The sequence below is a fragment of the Garra rufa genome, chromosome 5 (assembly GCF_049309525.1).
Source record: "Garra rufa chromosome 5, GarRuf1.0, whole genome shotgun sequence".
Taxonomy (NCBI): domain Eukaryota; kingdom Metazoa; phylum Chordata; class Actinopteri; order Cypriniformes; family Cyprinidae; genus Garra; species Garra rufa.
This window is the reverse complement of record NC_133365.1, coordinates 27,303,190-27,331,143: the sequence shown is the minus strand read 5'-3', so window position 1 is coordinate 27,331,143 and position 27,954 is coordinate 27,303,190. Positions and strand designations below refer to the sequence as shown.

General features: G+C 42.4%; 1 protein-coding gene across 1 annotated transcript; it reads left to right on the top strand.

Moving 5' to 3' along the window:
* The first annotated feature begins 455 nt into the window (after window positions 1-455).
* hsd20b2 (hydroxysteroid (20-beta) dehydrogenase 2) lies at window positions 456-27,954 on the top strand. Its single transcript, XM_073841387.1, has 11 exons — window positions 456-627; window positions 2,335-2,381; window positions 4,847-4,922; window positions 21,923-22,033; window positions 22,830-22,897; window positions 23,006-23,050; window positions 27,006-27,040; window positions 27,132-27,213; window positions 27,326-27,391; window positions 27,472-27,621; window positions 27,817-27,954. The coding sequence occupies exons 1-11, from the start codon at window positions 456-458 to the stop codon at window positions 27,952-27,954; spliced, it is 990 nt and encodes a 329-aa protein (XP_073697488.1).

Below are 27,954 nucleotides of genomic sequence, written 5' to 3'. Positions count from 1 at the left end.
CACTGAGAAACAAGTCGATATCGCCATCTTGTGTTTGTAAATAGAAACAAGATTCGAACAAGCTGTACCGATGTTGACAGCGTTTGTTTGTGATTTAATATATGTACAGTCAGGGTTGCTACATGGATTTTTATCTGTTCCGTACAGTAATAAATTGTTGAAACAGGATGTGATTCATAAGTGATAAACTTTGAGGTGAATGGCAGGTGGGACCACATGATAAACATTTATTGAATCATATTCCAAAAATGGCACTCAGCTGAAAGGATCCACATAATCACAAAAGTATTCTTACTTATTGATACTGCCGACCAATGACAGAGAGGCCCATGGGAGGAGCATGCTTATAATAAGCGTGTATATGTGTGTGGAGTTTTTTCCAACCTTAAACTCTGGAGCATACCAGAAAAAGCTGGTTTTATTTTTTAAGAAACGCGTAGTTGCTAAGAAGTAAGATGGGAGACATTGCAGGGTGCAGCTGGTGCTCATTGGTGTTGTGTAGCATCGGTTCCGTAACGGTTGTGTATTACCTGCTGAGGTGGTCATGGCAGTGTTGGCTAGGATTCAAAGTCTACGTGCTCTCTGAGATCTGGCAAACTGACCTGAAGACATATGGCCAATGGGCTGGTAAGGTTTTCTTCAAAGATGCACACTGGGTTCCTTTCTGATTATTCTGTAATGATATAATTAGCTGCTGTTTAGTATAGAAGAGCAGCAATAAACCGATCAAGACTAACACTGTTAGTACCTGTCTATCATTTGCTGCTTTTTTTCACTATAAGTGGAATGGCAAGCCATTGCAGCATTTATTCCCTTTAAATAATTTAAATTGTATTATTAAAATGCATGGTGACACTTTACAATAAGGTTCATTAGTTAACATTAGCTAACTACATTAGTTAACACGAACTAAGAATGATCAATACTTCTTTAGCATTTATTAATCTTTGTTAATGTTAATTCTAGCAATTACTAATGCTTTATTAATACCACAAGTTGTGTTTGTTAATGTTAGTTAATGCACTGTAAACTAACACAATAAACAACTTATTTTTATTAACTAACATTAACAAAGATTAATAAATAGTAATACATTAACTAATGTTAACAAGTTAAATGCATTTAATTAAATGATTTGTGATAACAGTGACAGGTAAAAATACAGTGTTACTGGTAACAAATTACAAATTGAATCCTACGGGTTTATATCTAACAAATAGGTCAACAATTAACTTCCAACTAGTGTGCATTCCAAGCACTAGTACTTATTTTTCAATTTATTAGATGCAAGTATCACTTTATGCGATTCTTTTCACTATTTTTTAATGAATAACTACAACCAGTTGAACAGATACTAGTCTGTACAGGAATAAGTCATTAATAAGATTGAAAAAGATACTAGTCACTATAACATTGTACACTAGTAATTAAAAATAATTATTAGTAGCTTAAAAACATACCGGTTTTTAAAATGTACATGTTAAAATAGCTTGCCATAAAATTCTGATCATGAACTCTTTGTAATGTTTTCTGAACTAAATTTGTACAATTCCTTGAACAATAAAATTGCCACTGCAGTGTTCTAGGAAAATGAAATAGTAAATTATTATAGTAACAGATCGTTTTATATGAGCTGTCTAAATTAATCTAATTTACTCATACAAATGTAGAACTATCTGATGTACGCTCTATACCCGGGAAATGCTTTCCAGGAAATATAACATGTATTTCTGTTTGACTAAAGTCAATGTATCAGGTTTTATCACTTGTCTCTTTTCTCTAGGCTTAGATGATAGTGATTGATATCTCGCCCCTGCTGATCAAAAGAACAGTTACCATTATGAATTTTGCACCAGTTTGTACCACTCAGCACTGTTTTTTTTGCTAGCCCAGCTGGTGGACCATGCTTTAACCAGCAGAATCCTGGTGGACCATAGGGAGTCCAGCAGACCGGCAAGTGATGCAGCAGAGTCTTGCTGGAGCAATACAGATGTTTGTGGTTACGCGGCATGTGGGCGCCACACCAACAACTAGTGTCCAAAAAACAACATTTGCTTGTGACCTGCTTTGCTATTTTTTCTGCAGGGGTGTTCTTTTGCATTGGCTGTACAGTACTCATTCTGCTCAGGGCATCTGCACAGCCAGAAACTCATCACTGCTGCCTTTTTCTTGTTTATTTAAAACGTCCAGATTCCAGACATAATCAAAACAGCCTTAAAAATCAGACACAATCAATTATAGTGGTTAAAGGCGGGTGATTTAATAATAACTGACAGTAGAACAGGAAGGATGAGATAGTGTTGATATTTCACTAAACCTTCCTGTCTCTCACAGTTGTAACTGGAGCAACATCAGGGATTGGTCGTGCATATGCTGAAGAGGTCAGTAAATATCTCTCTTTTCTGAAAACATTAATTATGTGGGAGTTTAATAGCATCTGTCTTGATAGTAAAACGCTCACGACAGATCTTTGTATAGTTGCATAGTTCCTCTAAAGATGGGTTGATTTTGGGCCAATTTCTCCTCTTCCGACAATCCTAGGTAACGTTTGATTATCTTGGTCGTTCTAAAGATTATTTTATCAGATGTTTCTGTGGTGTGAGGTGTGTTAAGAGCAAAATTCTTTTAAGGCAAGTCATTCCACTCGGCGGCCATCTTTAAAACGCCTCTCGGGCGTGCAAGTGCAGCTCCTATCTATTCTATAGGTAAGGAATAATTGATGAGCGGAGTTGCCATTACACCTCGGGAATTCATTATTTTCGTAGAATTTAACGGACCAAAGTCAATTATTCCGCTTATACTATGGTTGCCACAACTCAAGACATCGATCAGATGAAATATTTCAAGACATTCGTCCAGTTTTTGTCCTTAAAACGCTATTGTGAGTATGATTAATTTCTTACACAGCTCATCAAACATCTTCGTTGCTAATTCCAAAACGTCATTTTAGACCTAGTAATGAGACTTGAGCCGTTGATGGCAAACTAATACAGTTAATAATGAAATTTAGACAAACCGACAGACAGGTAGACAGAAAGAGAGAGGGAGAGAGAGATTAAGCTTGTGAATTACCTCTCTCAAGTCTGTGCCTCTCTTAAAAGTGATTGGCAACATCATCTCTACTACAGGTGCATCTCAATAAATTTGAATGTTGTGGAAAAGTTCATTTATTTCAGTAATTCAACTCAAATTGTGAAACTTGTGTATTAAATGCATTCAATGCACACAGACTTTAGTAGTTTAAGTCTTTGGTTCTTTTAACACATTTAACAAAAAATTTTTTAATGAATTGTTGGCCTTCTGGAAAGTATGTTAATTTACTGTATATGTACTCAATACTTGGTAGGGGCTCCTTTCGCTTTAATTACTGCCTCAATTCGGCGTGGCATGGAGGTGATCAGTCTGTGGCACTGCTGAGGTGGTATAGAAGCCCAGCTTTCTTTGACAGTGGCCTTCAGCTTATCTGCATTTTTTGGTCTCATGTTTCTCATTTTCCTCTTGACATTACCCCATAGATTCTCTATGGGGTTCAGGTCTGGTGAGTTTGCTGGCCAATCAAGCACACCAACACCATGGTCATTTAACCAACTTTTGGTGCTTTTGGCAGTGTGGGCAGGTGCCAAATCCTGCTGGAAAATGAAATCAGCATCTTTAAAAAGCTGGTCAGCAGAAAGAAGCATGAAGTGCTCTAAAATTTCTTGGTAAACGGGTGCAGTGACTTTGATTTTCAAAAAACACAGTGGACCAACACCAGCAGATAACATTGCACCCCAAATCATCACAAACTGTGGAAACTTAACACTGGACTTCAAGCAACTTGGGCTATGAGCTTCTCCACCCTTCCTCCAGACTCTAGGACCTTGGTTTCCAAATGAAATACAAAACTTGCTCTCATTTGAAAAGAAGACTTTGGACCACTGGGCAACAGTCCATTTCTTCTTCTCCTTAGCCTGGGTAAGATGGGTCCAAATGGGGTCCAAAACAATAATAGACTCAGTGACCTTCATTCTGTGGACAAAAATCTGTTGGAATGGATGGTATTAATTACTATTCTTACTAATAAAGGTTCTTTATTGGCATCAATGGTTCTATGAAGAACCTTTAACATAAATGGAAATTTTTAAATGCAGAAAAGCTTTTTTATAGTCACTGCAAAAACACCCTTTTGGAACCTTTATTTTTAAGAGTTTAACTCCCTAATATACAATCAAGGTCAAAAGTTTACATACACCTTGCAGTATTTGCAGCTACCCTAAACTTCAAATTCAAAAAGTTTTGACCCCCCGGCACTTAATGCATTGTGTTTCCTTCTAAAGCATCAGTGCGTGTTTGAACCTTCTGTAATAGTTGCATATGAGTCTCTCAGTTATCACTCAGTGTGAAGAGATGGATCTCAAAACATACAGTCATTGTTGGAAAGGGCTCAAATCCACAAAAATTCTGAAAAACCAAAGAATTTGTGGGACCTAAAGGATTTTTCTGAAGAACAGCGGGCAGTTTAACTTTTCAGGACAAACAAGGGACTCATGAACAACTAATACTAATACTAATAAAATCTGCTGTGGATCATTCAGGTAACAACACAGTATTAAGAATAAAATGTATGTAAACTTTTGAACGGGGTCATTTTTATAAATGCAACTATTATTTTCTCTTGTGAACTATATGTAAATGTATTTTATGTGAAATATCTTATTCAGGTCAGTACTAAATAAAAAACAACATGCATTTTGAATGCTCCCCTCTTATTGTGGTAAAATAATTAACTGATTCTGCAAAATGTATGTAAACTTTTGACCTCAACTGTACATACACATTTATCTTTGTGGGTATATTTGTCTTTTAGCTTGCCAAACGAGGTTTAGACATTGTTCTGATCAGTCGCTCAAAGGACAAGCTTTGCAGTGTCGCCAAAGAAATAGGTGAGTACAAAAAAGAAGTGAAGAACAAAACGTCTCAGGTTACGTATGTAACCCTGGTTCCCTGAGGGAACGAGAAACTGCGTCATCAAACGCTTTGGGGAATGCCATTGGCGAACCCGGCTCTGAATCAGTCTACAACCAATAGGATGACGGGGGTGACGTCAGACGACCAGGAAGTATAAAAGCACGTGCGTTTCAAACCGGCTTCAGCTTCCAGGAGTGAAGCGATGCGCGGTAGGAATGCGGGAATTATGGCCCATGACGCAGTGTCTCGTTCCCTCAGGGAACCAGGGTTACATACGTAACCTGAGACGTTCCCTTTCGAGAACTCTACACTGCGTCATCAACCGCTTTGGGGAACAATATGCCAACGTCTCCAGAATTCCAAATTCCTACCCAGTGGTGTTTGTCTGGGAAAGAAAAAGGGAAGCGCTGCTTCTGGTGGATCAAGCCAGGAAAAGCTCTCTGCCTGGGGGACCAGGACGAGAGAGACTGTACACCTCTGTCTGGGGGACCAGCCCAGAACGAGAGGGCAGTGCCCGATGATACTTACCTGCTGAGGCACTGAGGTTCTCTGCCTGGGAAACTGCCAGGAGCAAGAGAAAAATTACTCCTCTGTCCGGAGAACTGCCGGAACAAGAGGGAGGTGGCATATACCTCGGCCCTCGGGCTCACGAGGGAAGTGGTCCGCTCTGTCTGGGGACACCAGCAAAAGAGGGACTAAACAGACTCCGCCTGGAAAACTGCCAGGACGCGAGTGGAATGACATCTCTGCCTGGGGATCACCCAGCGCGAGAGGGAACATAACAAGTACCTCGGCCCTCAGGCACTTGAGGAGAATAGTCCAAACTCTGTCTGGGGAACAGCCAGCACAAGAGGGACTGAATTAGCTCCGCCTGGAAAGCTGCCAGGACGCGAGCGAGATTACATCTCTGCCTGGGAGTACCCAGCGAAGAGGGATATGATCCGCCTCGGCCCTCGGGCTCACGGGGAAGTGTCTACCTCGGTCTGGGGACCAACCAGACATAGAGGGACAGGTAGCGTCTGGGGAATATGCCAAGGCGCTAGGTTGCTTCACCTGGGAAGGATGCCAGGACGCAAGCGGGATTACATCTCTGCCTGGGGCGTGCCCAGCGAAGAGGGATTAGATAAACCTCGACTCTTGAGGTTAGGTCATACGCCCCAGTCTGGTCACCAGCCAGAGAGGGGGTTCTCCTCGGCCCTCGAGCACACGAGGAGAGGGTAGTCCTTTGTCGGGGCGCACCCGGATCAAGAGGGACACAAGTAGTGCCTGGAAACTCTGGCCAGGGCATGGGAATGGCTCCGCCTGGGAAAATTGCCAGGACGCGAGTGGAATGACATCTCTGCCTGGGAGTACCCTGCGCGAGAGGAATCACAGTAGGAACCTCGGCCCTCGGGCTCTCGAGGAGAAGTAGTCCAAACTCTGTCTGGGGAACAGCCAGCACGAGAGGGACTGAATTAGCTCCGCCTGGAGATCTGCCAGGACGTGAGCGGAATTACATCTCTGCCTGGGAGTACCCAGCGAAGAGGGATAGATCTGCCTCGGCCCTCGAGCTCGCGAGGAGAGTGTCTACCTCAGTCTGGGGACCAGCCAGACGTAGAGGGACAGGTGGCGTCTGAGAAATATGCCAGGACGCAAGCGGGATTACATCTCTGCCTGGGGAGCACCCAGCGCAAGAGGGAACATCTACCTCGGCCCTCGGGCTCACGAGGGATAGCGCCTTCGCTGTCAGCTCAGGACAGACGAGCTCGTAGCTCTTAGGTCTAGTTCGTAGAACTTCACAAAGGTCAAAGGGGTGGACCAACCCGCCGCACTGCAGATGTCCTGAATGGGGACACCTGCTAGCAGAGCTTTGGAGGCGGCCATGCCTCGAGTAGAGTGAGCCTTGACGCCCATCGGTGATGGGAGGCCAGAGGACTCATAAGCAGTAGTTATGGCATCCACAATCCATCTACTGATAGTATGCTTAGTTGCCGGGAGCCCCCTCTTAGGGGGACCGTAACAAACTAGCAGTTGCTCTTGTAGGGTCTGGACCAATCAAACACACAATTGTTCATTAGAAGTAGGAAAAAAAATCACACACTCCTTTTTCTTAGTCCCCAACTGTAGGCTCCGGCAAGTCTCACATGGCCCACAAGGCCCCGGTTGCTATAGTGACCAGGACATCTCTGCCAGACCATAAAAACTTTACGACGCAAAAGAATGTGAATCGCAACTTCCCCAACCAACTCTCTCCTAAACAGACTGCAATAGTAACTGACTTCGTTCATTAATTCTTTAACAAACCTTCCTATGAATGAACACACCAATCCCCAAGTCAGTGTGTATTTCATTGTGGTTTAGGTATCTTGTCTTTTGGTGTAATGTTTTTATGCATGTGTTACTATAGATATGGATGGATGTGTTATGCGGTGTAACCACATGGTCATGTTTGGTATCTCTGAATTCGTATTTTGATGGCCTAAAGGATGATACATATTATATGTCAATACACATGCAACATATTACAGTTGCATGAATCCCTAGTAGATATGAATGAGTACCCACATGCTCTCAGGAAAAGGGTCATAAAAAGCCCCCTTTCTATCCAAACCTCCCGCTTGGAATTTCAGCCTCTCTCATTGGTCAAACCCAGGCTGGGGGGGGCGTCATTCTTCAAGCCTTTAAAGGGCTCCCCCACAGTTCCGCCCTCTCTCTTTTTTTTACTCTTCGCTCTTCTCTTGGACTGAAAACACGTCACCCGCGCCCCCCCCCAGATCCATGGGAGGGGGGGGGGGGGGTGCTCACCCTGCAATCATGAGGCCTACAAACCCTTCTTCGAAGCCATGCGGTCTCCAAGGACACTCAAGGAACTGAAAAGGACTCTCTGAACTGAACACATACGGAACCAATGCACAACAACAAAAGCTTGCAAGTATCTGTCCTTTCTAACGTAGATAGCTGCGTTTAAGGCGTTTATAAAAACGATTTCAGGTTGTTCAGAACCGTTTCATACCTGTCCAATGCAACTCACTTTCTGTCTCTCTCTCACTCTCTCTCTCTTACTCTCTCTCTCACGCGTTCTCTGTCTATTTGTGTTTTATGTATGTTTGTCTATGTGCGATCGTTTGTAAATAGTTGAGTTTAATAAACAACCATATATTCACATATAATGATTCTCTGTGCTGAATGCTTACATTACAACAGTCACTTAAACTGTGTCGATCTCATATTGCTACCTTAAAGCCCTATTGTGTTCAAATTGTTTTAACTCCGTTCTGATTCGTAAAGAAAAACGTTGCCGTGACGACGGCCAACGTCAGAGTAATGAGTATCGCTGAGTAATTTGCTGGACAAAGAAACAAGCCGATATCATCATTACTGTTACTGATCAGAAACTGGAAATTGCGTATATTTAATGACGATTATTATACACAATTTCCTGTGAGTTAAACTACTTTCCCTGACCGAAATGTATGTTTTAAATAACTCATTTCATCCTATACATTGGTCGGAAGACCTGGTGGAGTTTTGCAGTGTATATGTGATGAGAGAAACAGTCTCATGCATATACACACATATATTGATCATCTTAAATTCTTTGAGCTAATGACATTCTCTACATATTGGCGTTAGAATGCGGGGCAGTTTTAAACTATGTGATGTGAGCAACTCAGGAATAATTTGTGTCTCTCCATGCTTGTTTATTCAAACTTGGCTCGTGACTCGCGTCTCTTTTGTTTGTGTGTGTGTGTGTGTGTGTAAGAACGGTGTGGACCCGCCCACCTTCAACACCTTCACAGATGCTTGAGCCTCTCGCACAGAGAAACTCTAACAGCTGTAAAAGATGTAACTTAACTGCAGTTTATATATTGACCCTATAAAACTAAGAAATATTTTATAGCGCGTCCTAAAGCCACCCTAAATTGAGCGTAGAAATCCTCTTTTTAGCGTGAAGAAGCTGATTGAGCGAGTTTCCTCTTTCACTTTAAGGCCTTTATTTTTATATTTTGAGTGTAGATAGATTAGCCATTGATGTGCATTCCAATGCTAATCAGCTATCTTGCTCCTTTGGGTTAAAACCTCAGATTAGCTACCTGATAAAATTAACCCCTTTTGCTCGTCGAATAGATTTAATGTAGTAAACAACTTCGCGTCATTACTGTACAAATCTTGATCGAGTGTTATTTATTTGTTTGTGTGCAAAGCACACACAATTCTTGTGTCAGCAGCCTGACTCAAGATCGACGTGCACGCATCGTAACTAAGCAACCTTTTAATAGTGAACGCATCCTATTAAGATAAGGTTTGCAAACCCACACATGTACCTGTGTTCAGTAAATGGACATAAGAAATATACACCCGCGATAACTCTTCGCCATGGTAACGGCACTTAGATGCGCGTTTAAATCCACACAAGGTGGAATCTGAAATCCCGCATAAAAAGGTATTTCCTTCTATTAAAAGCTAGAAGTCTGTCTAAAACCTTTTCCAATACCTATGCATGATTTCATGTTTTTGTTTTCTTTGGGCAAAAAAAAAAAACAAACAAAAAAAAACGCTTATGGATAGTCCCAGTCAGTCTCTCCCTTCTCTTTTCCCTTTTGATTTTACATTATTAATTATTGTTATTTGAACCATAATGATAATTAACATAATGTATGTTTTCTTTTTGTGTGATTTAATTTGAATTATTTCACCGCCTTAGATTCAACTCTCCCTTTAGCAATTATAATTGTATTTGCTCATTTTAAATTTTTGATTAAACAGTCTTGATTAAAATTTAAACTTTGACCAAATCGATCAAGTTGCACTCTCAGTACCCCAAAAAGCTAACTCAGCCCATCCCAGGAGGTCTGTTTTGCTCTCTCAGCTCTGCCATTTCCCAGGTGTGACGACTCCATAGTGCCCCCACCCGGTGGGCCCCGTCACTGACCCCAGGGCTGGCAGTCAGCTCACTTTCTCTCTTTTGCTTTAACCCTTTATACCTCTCTTTCTGGTGGATTTTGTTTTTATTTTTCTCCCTATTAGAGACTGAACCTGTCTGAACATCAGTGAAATCTTTTGGTAACTACACCGATGAACTGAATAGCTCCAAAGTTAATCGCTCATCATTAAGTTTACTCATAGTTTCCTGTGTTTACCCACACAAACTATCTGACCCTTTCTTTACAGCTAGGATAATAAGCGTTTAGTTTGCGTCACCATCTGATGACATCAGTTAAGTGCGCAACACATAGCAACATTTTAGCTCATTAGTTCTGTACAGACTTGCATTGGCTCGTTGTGCTTTGTCTCTCCCTCTCTATTTGTGTCAACATGTCACCATCCAGTCCCGCCATCCAGTCCAGACAAGGCAAAGATGCCATCCTGCCCTGGGTCTAGTGACTACAGCACCTGAGCGGAGAACAGCCGGACGACCACGCACAAAGGCGAATGGATCACGATCCAGCCAAGAGCTGCAGCTGCAGAGAACCAATCAACTCATCTATAGCCCGGATCATCAGTGACCACGCCCTCAACAAGATGGTCTGTCTAAACCCGCAGCGGAGAAAGCTTCAACCACGACGGAACCAGGACAGCGCGCAGAACCGCCCAGACCAGCTGGATGTCCAGGGATAGCGGACGGAGAGGACAAGGACCTACAGGAGGAGAGAGGAGAAAAGCTTCAAGACACGCCTGCAACACCCCCACAGACTGAGCGCAGAGAGCAGTACAGCAGAACACTCCTAAACAGCAGAAGCTCTCTTTACAATGGCCCCAGGCAGACAATGACAATCATGCCACGGCCAAAGCCTATAAAGGCCACCTGCAAGCAGCGTACGCCGAAGTTCAAGCAACGACTCCGCAAAGAAACAAAGTGAGCTGAACCCAGCACACCTTAAAGAACTCAAAGGCTTGCAGATAACAATGTGAACAAACAGGAGAGCTCAACACACAATCTCTCCCGGGCCTAACAGCCCACCGTTCACACCTCACACGCCAGCACGCTGGCCGGGAATCTGACAGCTGTCACCACAAAACGCTGTTTTCCTGAATACTGCAGTAGGCTACAACACACGCCTGTCTGCAAAACATTGACTTTTAAGCAAGAACATTGCCCAGTGTGACCACGAGACAGATCTGCTTAGCTCCACCTCCAGCCAACAGGACCCCAGCCTTTTGTACCACCAGTCAAAACTGTGGAAAAAAAAAAAAAAAAAAAAGCGGAATACAGCAGCTAAGAACACGACTGCTACGACCAGCATCTGAGCCTATGTGAGACAACACGACAGACACCAAGGGAAGACGGCATCAACGCCAGAACTCTTTCTCCTCAGATATCCACATCACACTCTGAGTCACCACCCAAATGCTACGGCCTTCTTCCGTACAGCGATGGCTCGATTCAGCAGACTCTACGGACAGCCGGAAAACGGCCAAGCACCAGAAGGCAATAAAGATTAGCAAAGTGATTGACCAGCTGCCCCATGCCAAGAGGAACGTCTGACTGACTAAGGTGAACGAACATACAGTGGTGTATGGGAGCTGAACACGCAGCGACATCACTGTGTGGGAGTGATCTGAGATCAGTGCAGGCCAACAAAAAAAAAAGGGAACAAGGGTATCTAGGAACAGAAACATGTTGGTGGCATAACTGTTACCAGAGTAGAATAGGAAACGGCGTAAAAGATTAAGCAAATAGTAGAAGAAGATAGAGCTGTGCTAGCTGGAAAGTGCTACATCTGCCTGAGGGGCAGATTGCAGCATTCGTTTACAGTAAACCATACCACACTGCCCAAAAGATGCAAGCCTGGAGCTCCCATGCACCTGACCATCAACACTAAGTGTATGTACGCACCACGTACAAATCACAGATGGACACGCCCTTTCTTCATCAGCACCAACCTGCTGACTCGTGTTGAGACCACACATTACAAAGATTTGGGCACAAGTATGGGAACTTAACCAGCCAGCCAACCAGTCAACTCATCGGAAGTCCACTGCCAGGTCACAAAAGTCAAGTGTGACATCCCAGCCACGGTTCACACACTCCCAAAACTACAAGGCCACAAGGTATTTCGTCAGATGTCAAGTGCATACAGCTTCCATCGCACTAATGCCTGACCACCATGGCCAACACTGAGGACACCTGTGCTTTGAACTTAACCTCGAATAGACAATGCAAAACCTGCTACTTCCTGTTTCTCACAACCCTACGATACTCCCTCAACTGCGAGAAAGCCCTGCTAGATAAGATTACTCCCTGATGTTTACACTCTGGCGAACGAACTACCTGCATTCACCAAAAGGGGTCACTGTTCGGCTCAAAACACGGTGTGGCCAAAACCCTAACGGTGCACACACATTCAATGGAATACGTGAGGCAGTGCCCACTCTAGAAGCCACACCCCCTTTCTGAAAATAATCTTTTGCAGTGTACATACCATACAGGTATTTCAAGAGCCTAAGAGAAAATGGCCACTCCGAAGTAGTGCCAAAGCTGCTCTCCACATATGACGATGATCCAGAACTAATGTCATGTACATGGTCCCATGCACAGAACGACATGACATCACACCAAGCCTACCTGCATCCAGGGCTACACAGAAACCACCTACAAGCTTGGAAAACTGTGAAAAGAACTACCCACTCAGGTAAACAAGCGCGCAAGACAGTGTCACAAACACCAAAATGACACCTGCGCTACACCAAATCCCTGAGTTGCACACACTGAAGGGGATATCATCTGCCATCCACTACCTCCACCCTGGTCCACACTGACAGCACGGCCAGAAGGGGGGTGGATTACACCTGCAGCGGCTCTCAGCAGAGCCCAGCACCCAGATGTCAACAGCGGCGCTGCACAAGCCATCCAGCGATGTGACAATCACAGAGACCTGCCACCAACGTGTGATGTTTATAACTGTCAATGCCTGCAGACCAAGGATCCCACGCACACAAACCCATGTGCTCATAGACCCAAGAGCGAGGCAAGACACGCCCAGAGCAGGTACCTAGTGGAAAACGACAAGCCTGTCCCACTGCGACACCTTAAGCCGGGCCACCTGACATCACAGCAAGAGTGAAGGCAATCGGATCAACCCTTCTGTCACAGCAAGTCGCAAGAACTCCCTCTGAAAATTACCAACCTGCATAGACTCAAAGTAGGCTAAGCTCAGTTTCAAACATCACCACTCAGAGCAAACCAGAAGCCAGCTGAGCATCAACACCTATTCCAGACAAGCATTGCCATCACAATATGAACATTACATGCTCATCCGTGGAAAAACAGTGAAAGGCCCAGAAAAAAACTGAGGGATTTTGTGGCTGCCTAAGGTTTTCAACAACAAAAACCCACCCACCCAATTCACAGACCTTAGGGTAAACTAACAACCGCGTATAGCTAAAGCTAGCTCTGTAGCAGCCCTAAACGCATGCAAGTTAAAGCCCTCCACCTCAACTGATAGCTATTAGCACTCAGCTAACACTTAGACACGTGTGAGTGTGGAGTGTAACATTTAACCCAAAGAATACAGACTTTGGAACATTTTAGACTAAGGGACTTTGATTTTAACTAGTGATGGGAGAGGCAAAGCTGCTTGAGGTTTGAATCGAACAATTCATTTGTGCCACAAATGATTCACTGTTGCGAAACGCCCCGTGCTGGAAACCCCTGCTGGTCAAGACAGGGAAACTGTAGTGAAAATGTAACTCAATGAAACACCCTACCAAACCAATAAACAATGATTTATTGAAGGTGTAATTAATTAAAGGTGATCAACGATCCCTAATACTTTTAAAAAATAAGGGTCTTTTAATGAGTTATATTTCAGTAAACGAATGAAAGCTTTGCCAATCAGACCAATATGAGACTTTAAAGTATGCCTCCTGCCTTTAAATGTGTCACTAAATGTGTACAATATATAGAGTTGATCCAAGATTGAATATAAATCTTAGACATTGGTTCATGAGACCTAGCATCGAACGGCTGAAATTTCAATTCAATTTGAAAAGCCATGGTGTAAGAAGCCTCGTTTACTGAAATCACCATGCACTCCGAATCATGGATTCGAGAAATAAGGAATTGACTGAGGGCCCAAACCTCTACAAAGTATGCTCAAAGACCCCATCACTAGTTTAAACAATTTAGCTCCCCCTTTCTCTTGGATTCATTTCCTGCTTGGCTGTCACCCTCTATGTAGGATCAGTCAGGGTAGCCCCTCTTCACATACTTTGGTTTTGACCATGTTATCTTTATTTTGACTTCATTCTGCCTCTCTTTTATTTGGTTTAATTTACTAACCTTTATTTAGCTTGAATGTAACAAATTAAGCTAAGATGATTTAAATTAAATTAGAAATTTGATTAAATCAATTTATTCACTTCTCTCTTGTGTTCTCTAAAGCTATTAGGACACTTTCATTAAGCTTTCACCTTAGTTAAGTTTGTCCGACCATCACCATCATCTCTGCCCCGGTATAGGATTATAGCAGTTCCAGAAACTGCTATAATCCTTAACGAACCAAGCAGGTTATTGGCAGACTAATTCCTGTCCCTCTCTATACCCCTCCTTACATAGATGTTTGATGTGTCTCTGCTAGCCGAGCTAACAGCCCCTAGGTTTAATGACACTCCTGCAGCATTCCTCTGAACGAGTGACAACTGCTAGGTCGTATCTTAGACTTAAACTAAATAAGGAAAGCCCTTCTTTCTCCCACTGTCTCTTTACGATTTTATTTCGGTTTGTTTTATTCAATACCTTCCTAGTGACCCAACCTGAGAACCATCAGTGCATTGAGTAAAAATGTGACCACATGTACAGCATGGTCAGTAGCTGACCCTTGCTTTCATCCTGTTTTAAAGTTACTCAAACCACTCCCTTTGTGCTCACCTGCACAGAATCTCAGGGTCCAATCTCACTAGCTCCCCAACGACAGCTATCCACACCTTACCTGGCCTACAGAGCCAATCACCATAAAGATAGCTTAGCACCTCTGTTTTGTGTTTGTACTTGCATTTGCCTTCTGCCTCTCTCTCTCGTGTCTCCACAAGTTAACCAGCGTGTCTCAGACATCCAGCCCTGCCAACCACCAGGACCAACTGGAGACTCGGCAGAGTGCTGTGAGGGACATCCTTTAGCCTAAAGCAGCCAACAGCCTGCAACGGCAGAGAAAGGAACAGCGGGACTGCAACATGGTCGCCTCACATCCAGCCTGGACAAGCAGGAGCTGACCAGCATCATCATCTCCTTGGCCCACACCCTCAAGGGTCTCAGACAGGAGGTAAATGAACTGAACCTGCAAGTCACAGAGTTCCAAAGGGAACCGACACTCGCTGGAAAAGAGAAGGAACCGACAGACGCAAGGAACCTGACAGAGCAATGGAAGGAAATCACCAGTCTTTACGAAGGCTTTAACAGCTGCCAGACACAGGGAGCAGCTTGAAAATGCCACCAGACAAGACTTAAACAGAGAACTGTTCCACACAAAGTCACTGTTAAAACAGTGCACACAGAACTTAATAACAGAGACACAAGAGCCAAGGCCGTAGAAGGCCTCCTGCATGCAGCCAGAGCTGAAGTCCAAACCTTAACTCAGCAATTCTGCAACCTTAAAGAGGAGCTCAACACGGTCCAGAAGGACTTGGAAAAGTCCTACGGACTGCAGATGGACTAGACAAATAACATACACCCTGCTGCACATCACACAGCCGGCAGTGCAGACCCCCTTATCCCGGTACACAGATACAAGAGGGGAAGGGGCAAAACCCTCTGCTCGACACAAGTCGACTTCCTGAAAACTTCTGCAGTGTCAGAAGGAAAAGGACTCATTCAGGTGAGTCCTGAAACAGCACATGAAGTGACATGATCTCAATCGAATGGACACAGACATCCCTGCATTCACACCAGAACTTGTAGGAGACAACGATGTCCATGCCTACCTGTGAGACATTTGACTTTCACCTGTAGTCTTGGACCAGTGTGAATCACCAAGATAGACTCCGTCTGCTCTGGGTCACCTCTAGCCCAGAGGTCCAACGCTTCCTGGCTCGACACCCAGGACCCATTCAATCAGACTACCAGCAGCTAAGACAAGCTATCATTAAGTAATTCTCAGACTCGGAGTCTGAACATGGACTGAACGCTGACCTAGCCACTCAACAGGGCTATAATGAAACTCCCTTTGCTTACTGTCATAGACCTCAATGAGCTTACTTCGGAGCTTGCAAGGGCTTACTTCAAGAGCCTTTTCATCCAAAACCTCCAACCTATTGCAAGTCACCATTTAGGCATGCTGGCCTGCCTCCACTCAATGCCTTTAACAACTGTGTCACCTGGCACAGAAAGCCTTTAACAAACACACACAAGGCCTGCTCAGAAAGGTTCTTAAGACCCCACTGACTGTGATCTACAAACCCAGAGGATAAAGTTGGCACCAGAAGGCACCCCGGTATGGCTTCAGCGCAAGACCCTCCTATAAAGATTCCTAGTCAGCCTAAGACTCACAACATGAAAACATGTGCTCAAGGGAAGCAAGAGTCTCCATTAACAGATTTTGGATTTGGCTGCCTGAAAGGAAATCTTAAATGGACATCTAAGCCTTACATGTCAACAGACTATGCACGGCCCTCTTGAAACCTACAGACACTTGCTACAAGCAATTTGAATGGACACTGCTGCATATTTCCACAACAATGACTTGTCACAGGAACACTGCCTCCAGAGAGCACAAATGGCATGACAACAGACTGTAAGCAAATCACCTGTGCCATTTAAGCTGACGATACCTTGCAACCCTAAGTTAGCTAATGACGTCAGTAGCTAGCAGTTAGCATCATTCATTCGAAGCCCTTAACTACAGCTCGTGGGCATGCAGTGCAAAGTGATCCAACCCAATGTCATTTAACCATATTTCTGGCTCCTGATTTCTTAAACTTTTGTTTTTCCCTTACTTTGAGGTCTCCTCAGCCACTTTCGCCATCACTATTTTAGGTGTATTCCCTCCTGGTTCAACTAAATTTGCAGTTACTTAGTTAAATTTAAATATTTAATTACATGTTAACTGTTCAGTTAGAGGAGAATTTTCCTTTTGGAGATATTTCATGTTGGGAACTACTCAATAGCACGTTGGCTAAAAACCTTAAGGAAGGAAACACCCATGATGTGGTCTTGAACACGCAGCAGCAGTGAGCCACTTTGGTATGATGATCAAAGCAAACTTAATGGTCGATCCAGATTGCTATTGAGTATTCCCAATTCCAGGTCACCCTGTGGTGCTAATAACTTAGCAGTCAGCTATTCACTTATTTATTTCCATCTGTTTGATGTAGTTACGCTAATCCCTTTCGTTCGAGTGTGGTTTCATATCTCCATAGAGCTGTAAGGAACCAGAGAAACTTCATTTGTGATTCTGCTTGTTCTCAACGAGTGCACCAAGTACCATGACCCTCCTACATGAGTAATCTAAATGATTACAAGGGCATAACGATAGTCATGCACACTGGTAACAAGCATTATTTGAAGAGGAAAGCTGTCCTCCTTCCTTTCCCTCCTTTCCTTTACTTTTTAAGAGATCTAGCCTGAGGCGAGCCATCAGGAGATTCTGAGAAATACTTTGACCATAAGAACCATCTTAAGTCATTTATTAAATCTCGGCTTAAGCCCTTAAAAGAAAAACTCCCAGAATCACACAAATCTTAGCATCCAAAGCTAAGATATTGATCATAGAAGACACTCCACTTGCAAGCCATGCCCCGAAACAATGAGCTGTAGGTTACATCGCTAGCTGACCTATTAAACCCTAACCGGGTCCGTCTGAAACTTTCTTTACACTACAAAATCTTTATGACAATTCTCTGCGAACACTGGAACTACCCGCCATCTCACAAGTCAGAGTCCAACCAGCGATTCCAGACTGCAGGGACCACAGATACTAGATAACAACCACCTGACACAGACCAACTTGGGTCAGGATGACAAGTGACAGTGCCTCGACACCTGCCGCACGAGTTCGAGGACTCATACCTTGCCACCGTCTACATTTTCACACCTGATAACATTGACCACGGCACCACAGCCACTCCTTGAAGCACCAACCTCCAGAGAGCCACCTCTCTCTTCCAGCCGTGAGTGCCGGGTGCATGTCTGACTGTTCCGCACCTTTGACGTCGCCCGCTGTTGTCTGTTGGACGGACAACAACGTTCGAAAGAGGGGATATGTAGGGTCTGGACCAATCAAACACACAATTGTTCATTAGAAGTAGGAAAAAAAATCACACACTCCTTTTTCTTAGTCCCCAACTGTAGGCTCCGGCAAGTCTCACATGGCCCACAAGGCCCCGGTTGCTATAGTGACCAGGACATCTCTGCCAGACCATAAAAACTTTACGACGCAAAAGAATGTGAATCGCAACTTCCCCAACCAACTCTCTCCTAAACAGACTGCAATAGTAACTGACTTCGTTCATTAATTCTTTAACAAACCTTCCTATGAATGAACACACCAATCCCCAAGTCAGTGTGTATTTCATTGTGGTTTAGGTATCTTGTCTTTTGGTGTAATGTTTTTATGCATGTGTTACTATAGATATGGATGGATGTGTTATGCGGTGTAACCACATGGTCATGTTTGGTATCTCTGAATTCGTATTTTGATGGCCTAAAGGATGATACATATTATATGTCAATACACATGCAACATATTACAGTTGCATGAATCCCTAGTAGATATGAATGAGTACCCACATGCTCTCAGGAAAAGGGTCATAAAAAGCCCCCTTTCTATCCAAACCTCCCGCTTGGAATTTCAGCCTCTCTCATTGGTCAAACCCAGGCTGGGGGGGGCGTCATTCTTCAAGCCTTTAAAGGGCTCCCCCACAGTTCCGCCCTCTCTCTTTTTTTTACTCTTCGCTCTTCTCTTGGACTGAAAACACGTCACCCGCGCCCCCCCCCAGATCCATGGGAGGGGGGGGGGGGGGGTGCTCACCCTGCAATCATGAGGCCTACAAACCCTTCTTCGAAGCCATGCGGTCTCCAAGGACACTCAAGGAACTGAAAAGGACTCTCTGAACTGAACACATACGGAACCAATGCACAACAACAAAAGCTTGCAAGTATCTGTCCTTTCTAACGTAGATAGCTGCGTTTAAGGCGTTTATAAAAACGATTTCAGGTTGTTCAGAACCGTTTCATACCTGTCCAATGCAACTCACTTTCTGTCTCTCTCTCACTCTCTCTCTCTTACTCTCTCTCTCACGCGTTCTCTGTCTATTTGTGTTTTATGTATGTTTGTCTATGTGCGATCGTTTGTAAATAGTTGAGTTTAATAAACAACCATATATTCACATATAATGATTCTCTGTGCTGAATGCTTACATTACAACAGTCACTTAAACTGTGTCGATCTCATATTGCTACCTTAAAGCCCTATTGTGTTCAAATTGTTTTAACTCCGTTCTGATTCGTAAAGAAAAACGTTGCCGTGACGACGGCCAACGTCAGAGTAATGAGTATCGCTGAGTAATTTGCTGGACAAAGAAACAAGCCGATATCATCATTACTGTTACTGATCAGAAACTGAAATTGCGTATATTTAATGACGATTATTATACACAATTTCCTGTGAGTTAAACTACTTTCCCTGACCGAAATGTATGTTTTAAATAACTCATTTCATCCTATACATTGGTCGGAAGACCTGGTGGAGTTTTGCAGTGTATATGTGATGAGAGAAACAGTCTCATGCATATACACACATATATTGATCATCTTAAATTCTTTGAGCTAATGACATTCTCTACACTCTGACTTTCGCCACAGGGCAGCTCTGTGGACATATGTGTCCAGTGCTCTTACTGAGTCCGCTACCAGGGTTAGCTGACTGGTCTCCTGAGGGCCCCGAGGAAGAGTGGGCACCAAAAAGTGTGGTAGACCCATTTCTCCCCCGAGAGGGGCTGCCCTCGATGGCCCTGAGCCATAAAAGTCAGGGCCGTTTAGCCGAGGACCTCTTCGACTGCAGGACGACCCTCAGGTCCGGCCTGGCCTTAGAGGCCTCCGACTTAGAGCGTGACCTGCCCTGCCCCCTAGATCTCTCTGGAGGGGCGCGAGCGGCCACGCTAGCTTTTTGGGTCTGGCGGTGTGAGGAGCTGGTACGCGGCTGGGGCTGCTCCCGTCCAGCAGCCCCAGAATAGACACGGCGAGGGAGGTATTGCTGGAAGGCCGCAGATTGTTTGCGGGCCTCCTGGTATCTGCTGACGACGGCCTCGACCGAGTCGCCAAACAGACCAGGAGACTTGAGCGGGGCGTCCAGCAGAAGGGCCCTGTCCTTCTCCTTCATGTCGGACAGGGACAACCATAGGTGTCTCTCCGCGACCACCAGGGCTGCCATAGACCGCCCAACAGGGCGGTCTCCTTGGTGGCGCGGAGAGCTAAATCTGCTGTCCGCCTCAGCTCAGACACATTCACCTCCCTGCCTTCATCTAGGTCTTTAAGCAGGTCAGCCTGGTAAGCCTGCAACACGGACATTGTGTGCAAGCACGAACCAGCCTGACCTGCTGCCGCGTACCCCTAAAATGAAAGTTAAAATTAACATCTAGCTTGCTGGGCAAGGTTGGAGCCTTCAAAGATGATGCCGCGGCGGGTGACAGATAGCTTGCTAGCGTCTGTTCAACCCTGGGCATCATCTTATAGCCGTGCTCTTCTGCCCCCCCAACATTACCATAATAACCGGAGGAGGGGGTGAAGACACGGGCTGAAAATGGTTTTTCCCATGATCTCGACAGCTCACTGTGGAGATCAGGGAAAAACGGAAGGCTCCGCCCTGGAGGTGGCTTGCGTGTCCGCAGAAAGCGCTCATCTAACTTGCTTTCATGCGGCTCATGAGTGTGCTCGGCGGGCCAGCTGATGTTGAGCCTGGCTACCGCAAGAGTTACCACCTCCAGGAGCTCCTCAAATTGCGGGGATTTAACAGGCGGTTGGGGGAGATCAACACTCTCTATATCAACCTCCTCGGAGGAAGACAAGAGAAGTGTTGAGACCTCCTCCCGGGGGGAAGAAACCGCAGTGCGGGCTTCCACATCCAGGAGGAGATCAACCGATCCGCCGGGTGAGGAGGGAGATAGGGGATCACCCGTCTCCATTCCCTCCAGCAGATCGAGCTGCGAACCCCACGAGTGCAGCTGCCGCTCCGCCTCAGCGGAAGCGGGGCCAGACCCGCGAGGAACGCTGGTGAAGGCTCCCTCCTCGAAGAGAGCCTTCCGGGAACGGAGCACCCGCAGTGGAAGGCGCTCACACTGCGGACAGCCAGCCCCCTCGAGGGCTGACTGAGCATGCTCTGCTCCTAAGCAGAGAACACACAGACTGTGTGTATCCCCACCAACGATGAATCGCTGGCAGGGAGGAACACACCGTCTGTGTGACTGCTGCACCGCCATTTCAAACTTCTTTCCCCTTTTTGACATTGCTCAAAAGAAAGTTGTGCAAACTGGCACAGAAAAACAGCAATGCAAAAACCAGACAAACAGACCAACATAGAGCGCTTCGCTGAATGACCAAAGCTGAAGCCGGTTTGAAACGCACGTGCTTTTATACTTCCTGGTCGTCTGACGTCACCGCGTCGGTGACGTCACTCCCGTCATCCTATTGGTTGTAGACTGATTCAGAGCCGGGTTCGCCAATGGCATTCCCCAAAGCGTTTGATGACGCAGTGTAGAGTTCCCGAAAGGGAAGCGTAGTTTCTAAAAGTAAAATATGTCATCAGAACAGAGATAAAACCACTTGTATGCAGGACCTCATCCACATTTTCGGCACAAAATGTTATAAAATATTATGAGCCTATTTGTAAATGTCATTAAACAAATGTGCAAATAAGCTGCTAAAAGAATAGTCTAAAATTCTGCTCATTTGTAATTCATCTCTAGTCTGTTCTAATAGCCAGACTAGTTTTCTGTGGGAAAAAAACGGTTTTATTTTCATTTGTTTAAAAAGAGTATAAATCTGCTCTGTATGTGCTTTTTTCAGAGTCTCAGTACAAGCGGCAGACACGTGTAATTCAGACAGACTTCACAGAGGGCCATTCCATCTACTCTGCCATCGCACAACAGCTAGAGGGCCTGGAGATCGGAATTCTGGGTAAGATAAAGATCAAGAATGGTGTAGAACAGTGTAAAACAGTAAAGATGGTGCAAAATAATGAAGTGAATGTTGATAAGCCCTATAGGCGCCATAGAATAAATGTTTTTCATTTCTGGAACAACAAACCATCATACATGACCACTTTTTTTTAACCCTTTCTTATTTGTTTTGCTACAGTACCTGATTCTAAAGTATATAAATGACTATACTTCAACTTCAGTAAACACTTATGACATTAAAGTTCATGTAAAGCAATATTACATTTCTTCTGAGTTTGTCACACCACAGAAAAATGTGTTATTAACCACCCTGTCAAATTTGAATGATAAAAAAAATACGCCAAGCAAACAAGTTATTAAAATAATAAAAAAATGCTGCTTCTCTCTCGCAGCTTTTAATTGGATTTACACAGCCATACATGCATTTACGTGATTGCGACATAGCTAGCTAGCAAACTGTAGGCTGTAGTAACTAATGGTAATAAAAGTAACCTGTGATTGAGTGGGCGAACCACTGATGCTAATGCACTCTAGTAATTATAGTGTTAGGGGAGGGCCCATGCACAGCCACTCCATTGAATCACTGAGACATTATTTCAGCCCTGCTTAAAAATGGTGAAAAATTCTTTAACAGTCTAACTCCACAATTCAGTACTACTATACATAGTTCACATTCTTTGTTACTCAATACATAGTACTGGATAATTGACTACAACGAGTCTGCATTTACTTTCTCATACTACTGAGAAAAAGAGAGGTGTATCTATTATTCATTTCTTCTCTTTTCTCTGTAGTTAACAATGTAGGTATGAACTATATAGGGGTCCTGGCAAATTTTCTGGATGTTCCTGATCCAGACCAGGTCTGACTCAGCTTTTCTACACCACACAACTTGACTTTCTGCTCCATTGTAATCTGAGTCCATTGTATGAAAGTGTCTATTACATGAAATACTTTGTTCTCTCTCCAGAGAATTACGCAGGTGATAAACTGTAACACACTGTCCGTCACTCAGGTAAGACTATCTGTATGTAAACCTGTTTACACTCTGCCTGTTATACCATATACACCATCAGTCAAAAGTTTGTGAACAGTAAAATTTGTAATGTTTTTTAAAGAAGTCTCTTCTGCTCACCAAGCATGCACTTATTAGATCCAAAGTACAGCAAAAAAGTAAAATTTTGAAATATTTTTACTATTTAAAATAACTGTTTTCTATTTGAATTTATTTTAAAATGTAATTTATTCCTATTATTCCTATTTATTTATTATGATTTGCTGCTCAAAACAACATTTTTTATTATTTTTATGTTAAAAACAGCTAAGAATTTTTTTCAGGTTTCTTTGATTGAAAATTCAGAAGAATTCAGAACAGCATTTATCTGAAAGAAATCTTTTGTAACATTGTAAATGTCTTTATCGTCACGTTTGATCAATTTAAAACATCCTTGCTAAATAAAAGTATTAATTTCTATAATCCCCCAATATAATAAAATTATATTGGATAGGGTGACCACCTGGCAATAGAGTCATACAGTATGTCACAAAAGTAAGTACACCCCTCACATTTCAGCAACCGTTTTAGTTTAAATTACTCACCATACAGCCATTAATGTCAAAATAGCTGGCAACAAAAGTAAGTACATCCTAAGTGAACTTGTCCAAAGTGTCAGTATATTGTGTTAGCACCATTGTTATCTGGCACTTTTACTTCTTCACCTAATGCTTGGAATGCCCCACAGGTGTTTAATATGGTTCAGGTCTGGAGACATACTTCTTGGTACTCCTCACCAGGGCATCACCACACATGCTGGATACCATGTGAGCCAAACAAGTTTATCTTATAGTCTCATCAAGACCACAGGACATGGTTCCAGTAATGCTCTTGGACAGGTTGTCTTCAGCAAACTGTTTGTGGGCTTTCTTGTGAGCCAGCTTCAGATGAGGCTTCCTTCTGGGCCTATGCAAATTGACTTTTTGCAGTGTGCGGCATATGGTCTGAGCACTGACAATCTGACCCACTTCTTCTGCAACCTTTAAAGCAATGCTGGCAGCACTCATGCATCTGTTTTTTGAAGCCAGGTTCTGCACCTGAAGCACAGAACGAGTGCTCAACTTCGTTGATCGACCCTTGCGAGGCCTGTTCCAAATGGAACGCATCCGAGAAAACCTCTGTTTCAGGGTGTTACTGGACCTCTAATAGCCTTGGCCATCTTTGTGGAGAGCAACAATTCTAATTGTCAAATCCTCAGAGAGTTCTTCGCCATGTGATGCCATGTTTAACATCCAGTGGTCAGTATGAAAGAATTGTACTTAAAGCACCTAATTTTAACTGCTCTAATACAAGATACACAACTTTGTATGGTCCTGTCAAGCAGACAAAAACATAAACATGATGAATAAGACATGTGGCTTTGCATGGTTAAACAACATACTGCTGTTATTGTTTAAGGTGTACTCACTTTTGTTGCCAGCTATTTTGACAACAACGGCTGTATGTTGAGTTATTTTTCAGTACAGTAAATCTATACTGCTATACAAGCTGCACATTGACTACTCTAAATTATATCCAAGTTTCATTTCTGTAGTATTGTCCCTTGAGATATACAAAAATAGCTGAAATGTGAGGGGTTTACTCACTTTTGTGAGATACTGTAGATGTGATTTTGAGGGACACGTGTGAGACAGATACCTTTTCTGCTGTTATGCTGTGTAAATACTGATTACATCCATTGTCATATGCGCTGATTTATGTATCTGAGCGCGCACATGTAAGCGAGAGAAAGTGTGTCTTTTTTATGAGTAAAGAGAATCCACCTGGGAGAGAAGAGATTTGTGCTTGCACATTTTAAAACAAAACGGTAATGTTGTGAAATATTTTTACTATTTAAAATAACTGTTTTATTTAAATATATTTTAATAGTCTTAAGTGTCACATGATCCTTCAGAAATAATTCTAATATGCTGATTTGCTGCTCAAGAAATTTATTTTTATTATGATCAGTTTTTAAAACAGTTGAGTATTTTTTTTCCATGATTCTTTGATGAAAAGAAATATGTATCAGAAATATAAAGCTTTTGTAACATTATACACTATACCATCAGTTAATCAGTTAATTTAAAAAATATTTCAAAATTATACTGTTTTTGCTGTATTTTGGATCAAATAAATGCAGGCTTAGTGAGCAGAAGAGACTTCTTTAAAAATAAACATTAAAAATCTTACCGTTCAAAAACTTTTGACTAGAAGTGTATAGGCCAATTAAATGTAATGTAAGGGAGTAATGAAATATAGGTCAAAGATATTTTTATGCAGTTTTGTGCATTTTTATTTATACAAAATAAATGTGTTAATAGAAGAAATGCCATAAAGCTATTAGGATTATTAATTAACTAATTTTACAGATTTTTACATCAACACAACTAAAGCCACTGCTACTGTCAACTCAAGATACTGTAAATATTGATAATAATAGTAATAAAAAAAGTTTCTTGAACAGCAAATCAGCATATTAGAATGATTTCTGAAGAATCATGTGACATGAAGACTGGAGTAATGATGCTGAAATACTTTGGATCAAATAAATCCAGGCTTGGTGAGCAGAAGAGACTTCACATTAAAAATCTCACTGTTCAAAACCTTTTGACTGGTAGTGTATTTGTAGTCTTATTTTACATAGCTGATTTTACAAAATGGGTTCAATTTTATATTCTTCAGATGCATATGTAAAACAGGGGTTGGTCAAAACAATGTGAATGCCTGGGAAACAAGTCAGGTGATTGAAATGGCCAGGGCAGATGTTGAAGTTCATTTTGAAGCTCCATCCGCAAGGTTTTATGATCATATTGTACGGTTTTATGATCATATTTTTCGCATTTTAGCATTGGTGTCCATGATGAAAGTTTTAGCAATTACAGCTCCTTTATGCATGTCTGCTTTCTAAAGTGCCATGTGTTTTTTTTTTTTTTTTTTTGTAGAAAGTCTTTTGTGGAGTCTTCAAGGTGAAAGCTGACGTTTCCTGTCACTTTGCAGTAGTTCAGTAGTTCTGTGTTTTTTTTTTAGAAACAATCTTAGTGCTTGACAGTCCCTATCATTCGTATCATGCTGACGAAGTCTTGCCACACTTTGTTGATGCCAGTCATAACCATAAAGACACCAAACAGTTGAGCCGTTAAGTCACTGTTTTGACCTGCGGCTTGTACTAAACACTACTGAACACAACTTATATTACACTGATATACAACCTAGGAAGTACAGACAATAAAAAAATTAAATTAAAAAATAGCAACGTTTGTTTTTCACTGTTGCCCAAACACACAATATTAACTCCTGTAAAAATGAATGTTTGTCCAACCCCTGTAGATAGATATGGCTATAACAATGGATACAGATTTTATATATAGATATAATCCAGTAAATTATAAGATACATACACAGTTTTGAAAGAAAGGCTGCATTTATTTGATTGTGAAATATTAATACAATGTAAACTAATAGTTTTCTAATTGTTATATAATTTAAAATGTCATTTATTCTGGTGATGATAAAGCTGATTTTGCAGCAGCCATTACTCCAGTTTTCAGTGTCACATGGTCCTTCAGAAATCATTCTGATATATTGATTTGGTGCTCAATTATCTTTGTTAATGCTGAAAAGAGCTTAGTTTCTATTCATTTCAACACCAAATTAATTTTTGAATGGTAGTGTATCACGGCTTGCACAAAAATATTAAGTAGCACAAATGTTCTCAACATTGATAATAACATGAAATATTTCTCAAGCACCAAATCAGCATATTAGAATGATTTCTGTAGTTAATATAATAATACAAAACACTGATTGTCATTTCAAATGCTTACTATTAAACAGTATTACTGTGCCACATTGATCTGTCATTCTAATGACAAAAAAACAACAACAGTTTTATTATTATTGTTATTATTATTATTTTTTTTTATTTTTTTTGTAGATGAGCAGACTTGTTTTGCCCGGCCTGCTTGAGAGGTAAACACACAGTCGGCTCTGATTATATTTGGGAAATGACTGTGTTAAAAAACTGTTTATGCTTTAACTGAGGGCCTGCAATTTCTCTCAGGGAAAAAGGCCTCATTATAAACATATCATCAGAAGCTGCATCTCAGCCCCAGCCAATGCTGTCAGTGTATTCTGCCACTAAGGTACATGTTTGTTTCACACAAGAAAAAATTCATACAGTTATATATTTCAATAAAATGCAGTCTTTTAGAATAACTGACTAAAGTGTGACTTTCTCTTCTCTTACATACACAGATATTTGTGACATATTTCTCTCGATGTCTCGATGCAGAATACAGGTCAAAAGGAATCATAGTTCAAGTAAGTCCAGTACTAGTAAACACACACACATATATATATATTTGCCAAACCTTGATGTTGTTGTTTTTTTCTTTGTTCAGTGTGTAGTCCCGTTTATAGTTTCCACTAATATGACTCATAACGTGCCTGTGAATCCACTGGTGAAAAGTGCTGCTTCGTTTGCTAGAGATGCTCTGAACACTGTGGGCTACACAACATACACAAGCGGATGTTTAACTCATGCACTGCAGGTAAATGTCTCACACAATCAGTTTGTAAAATGTGGAATAGCAGCTTCTATAACTCTTTTCTCAATGTTTCAACAGTTTGTACTATATAAAGATACAGGGTTGTTATAATGTCCTATACATTTTTATGTTATTTAAATAACTTAGAAATATGAGTATGTTATGGAATGATAACCTACTATCCTTTTGTTGTTTTAGCACTTTGCTCTGTCCATTATTTTCCCGGGCTGGCTGCGTCTCTCATCCTTTTGTGTGCAACACATGGTGAAATTTGCTCAGAGCATTGAACCACATTTAAAGGAGAGGATGGCAGAGTCCAAAAACAAACAGGACTGA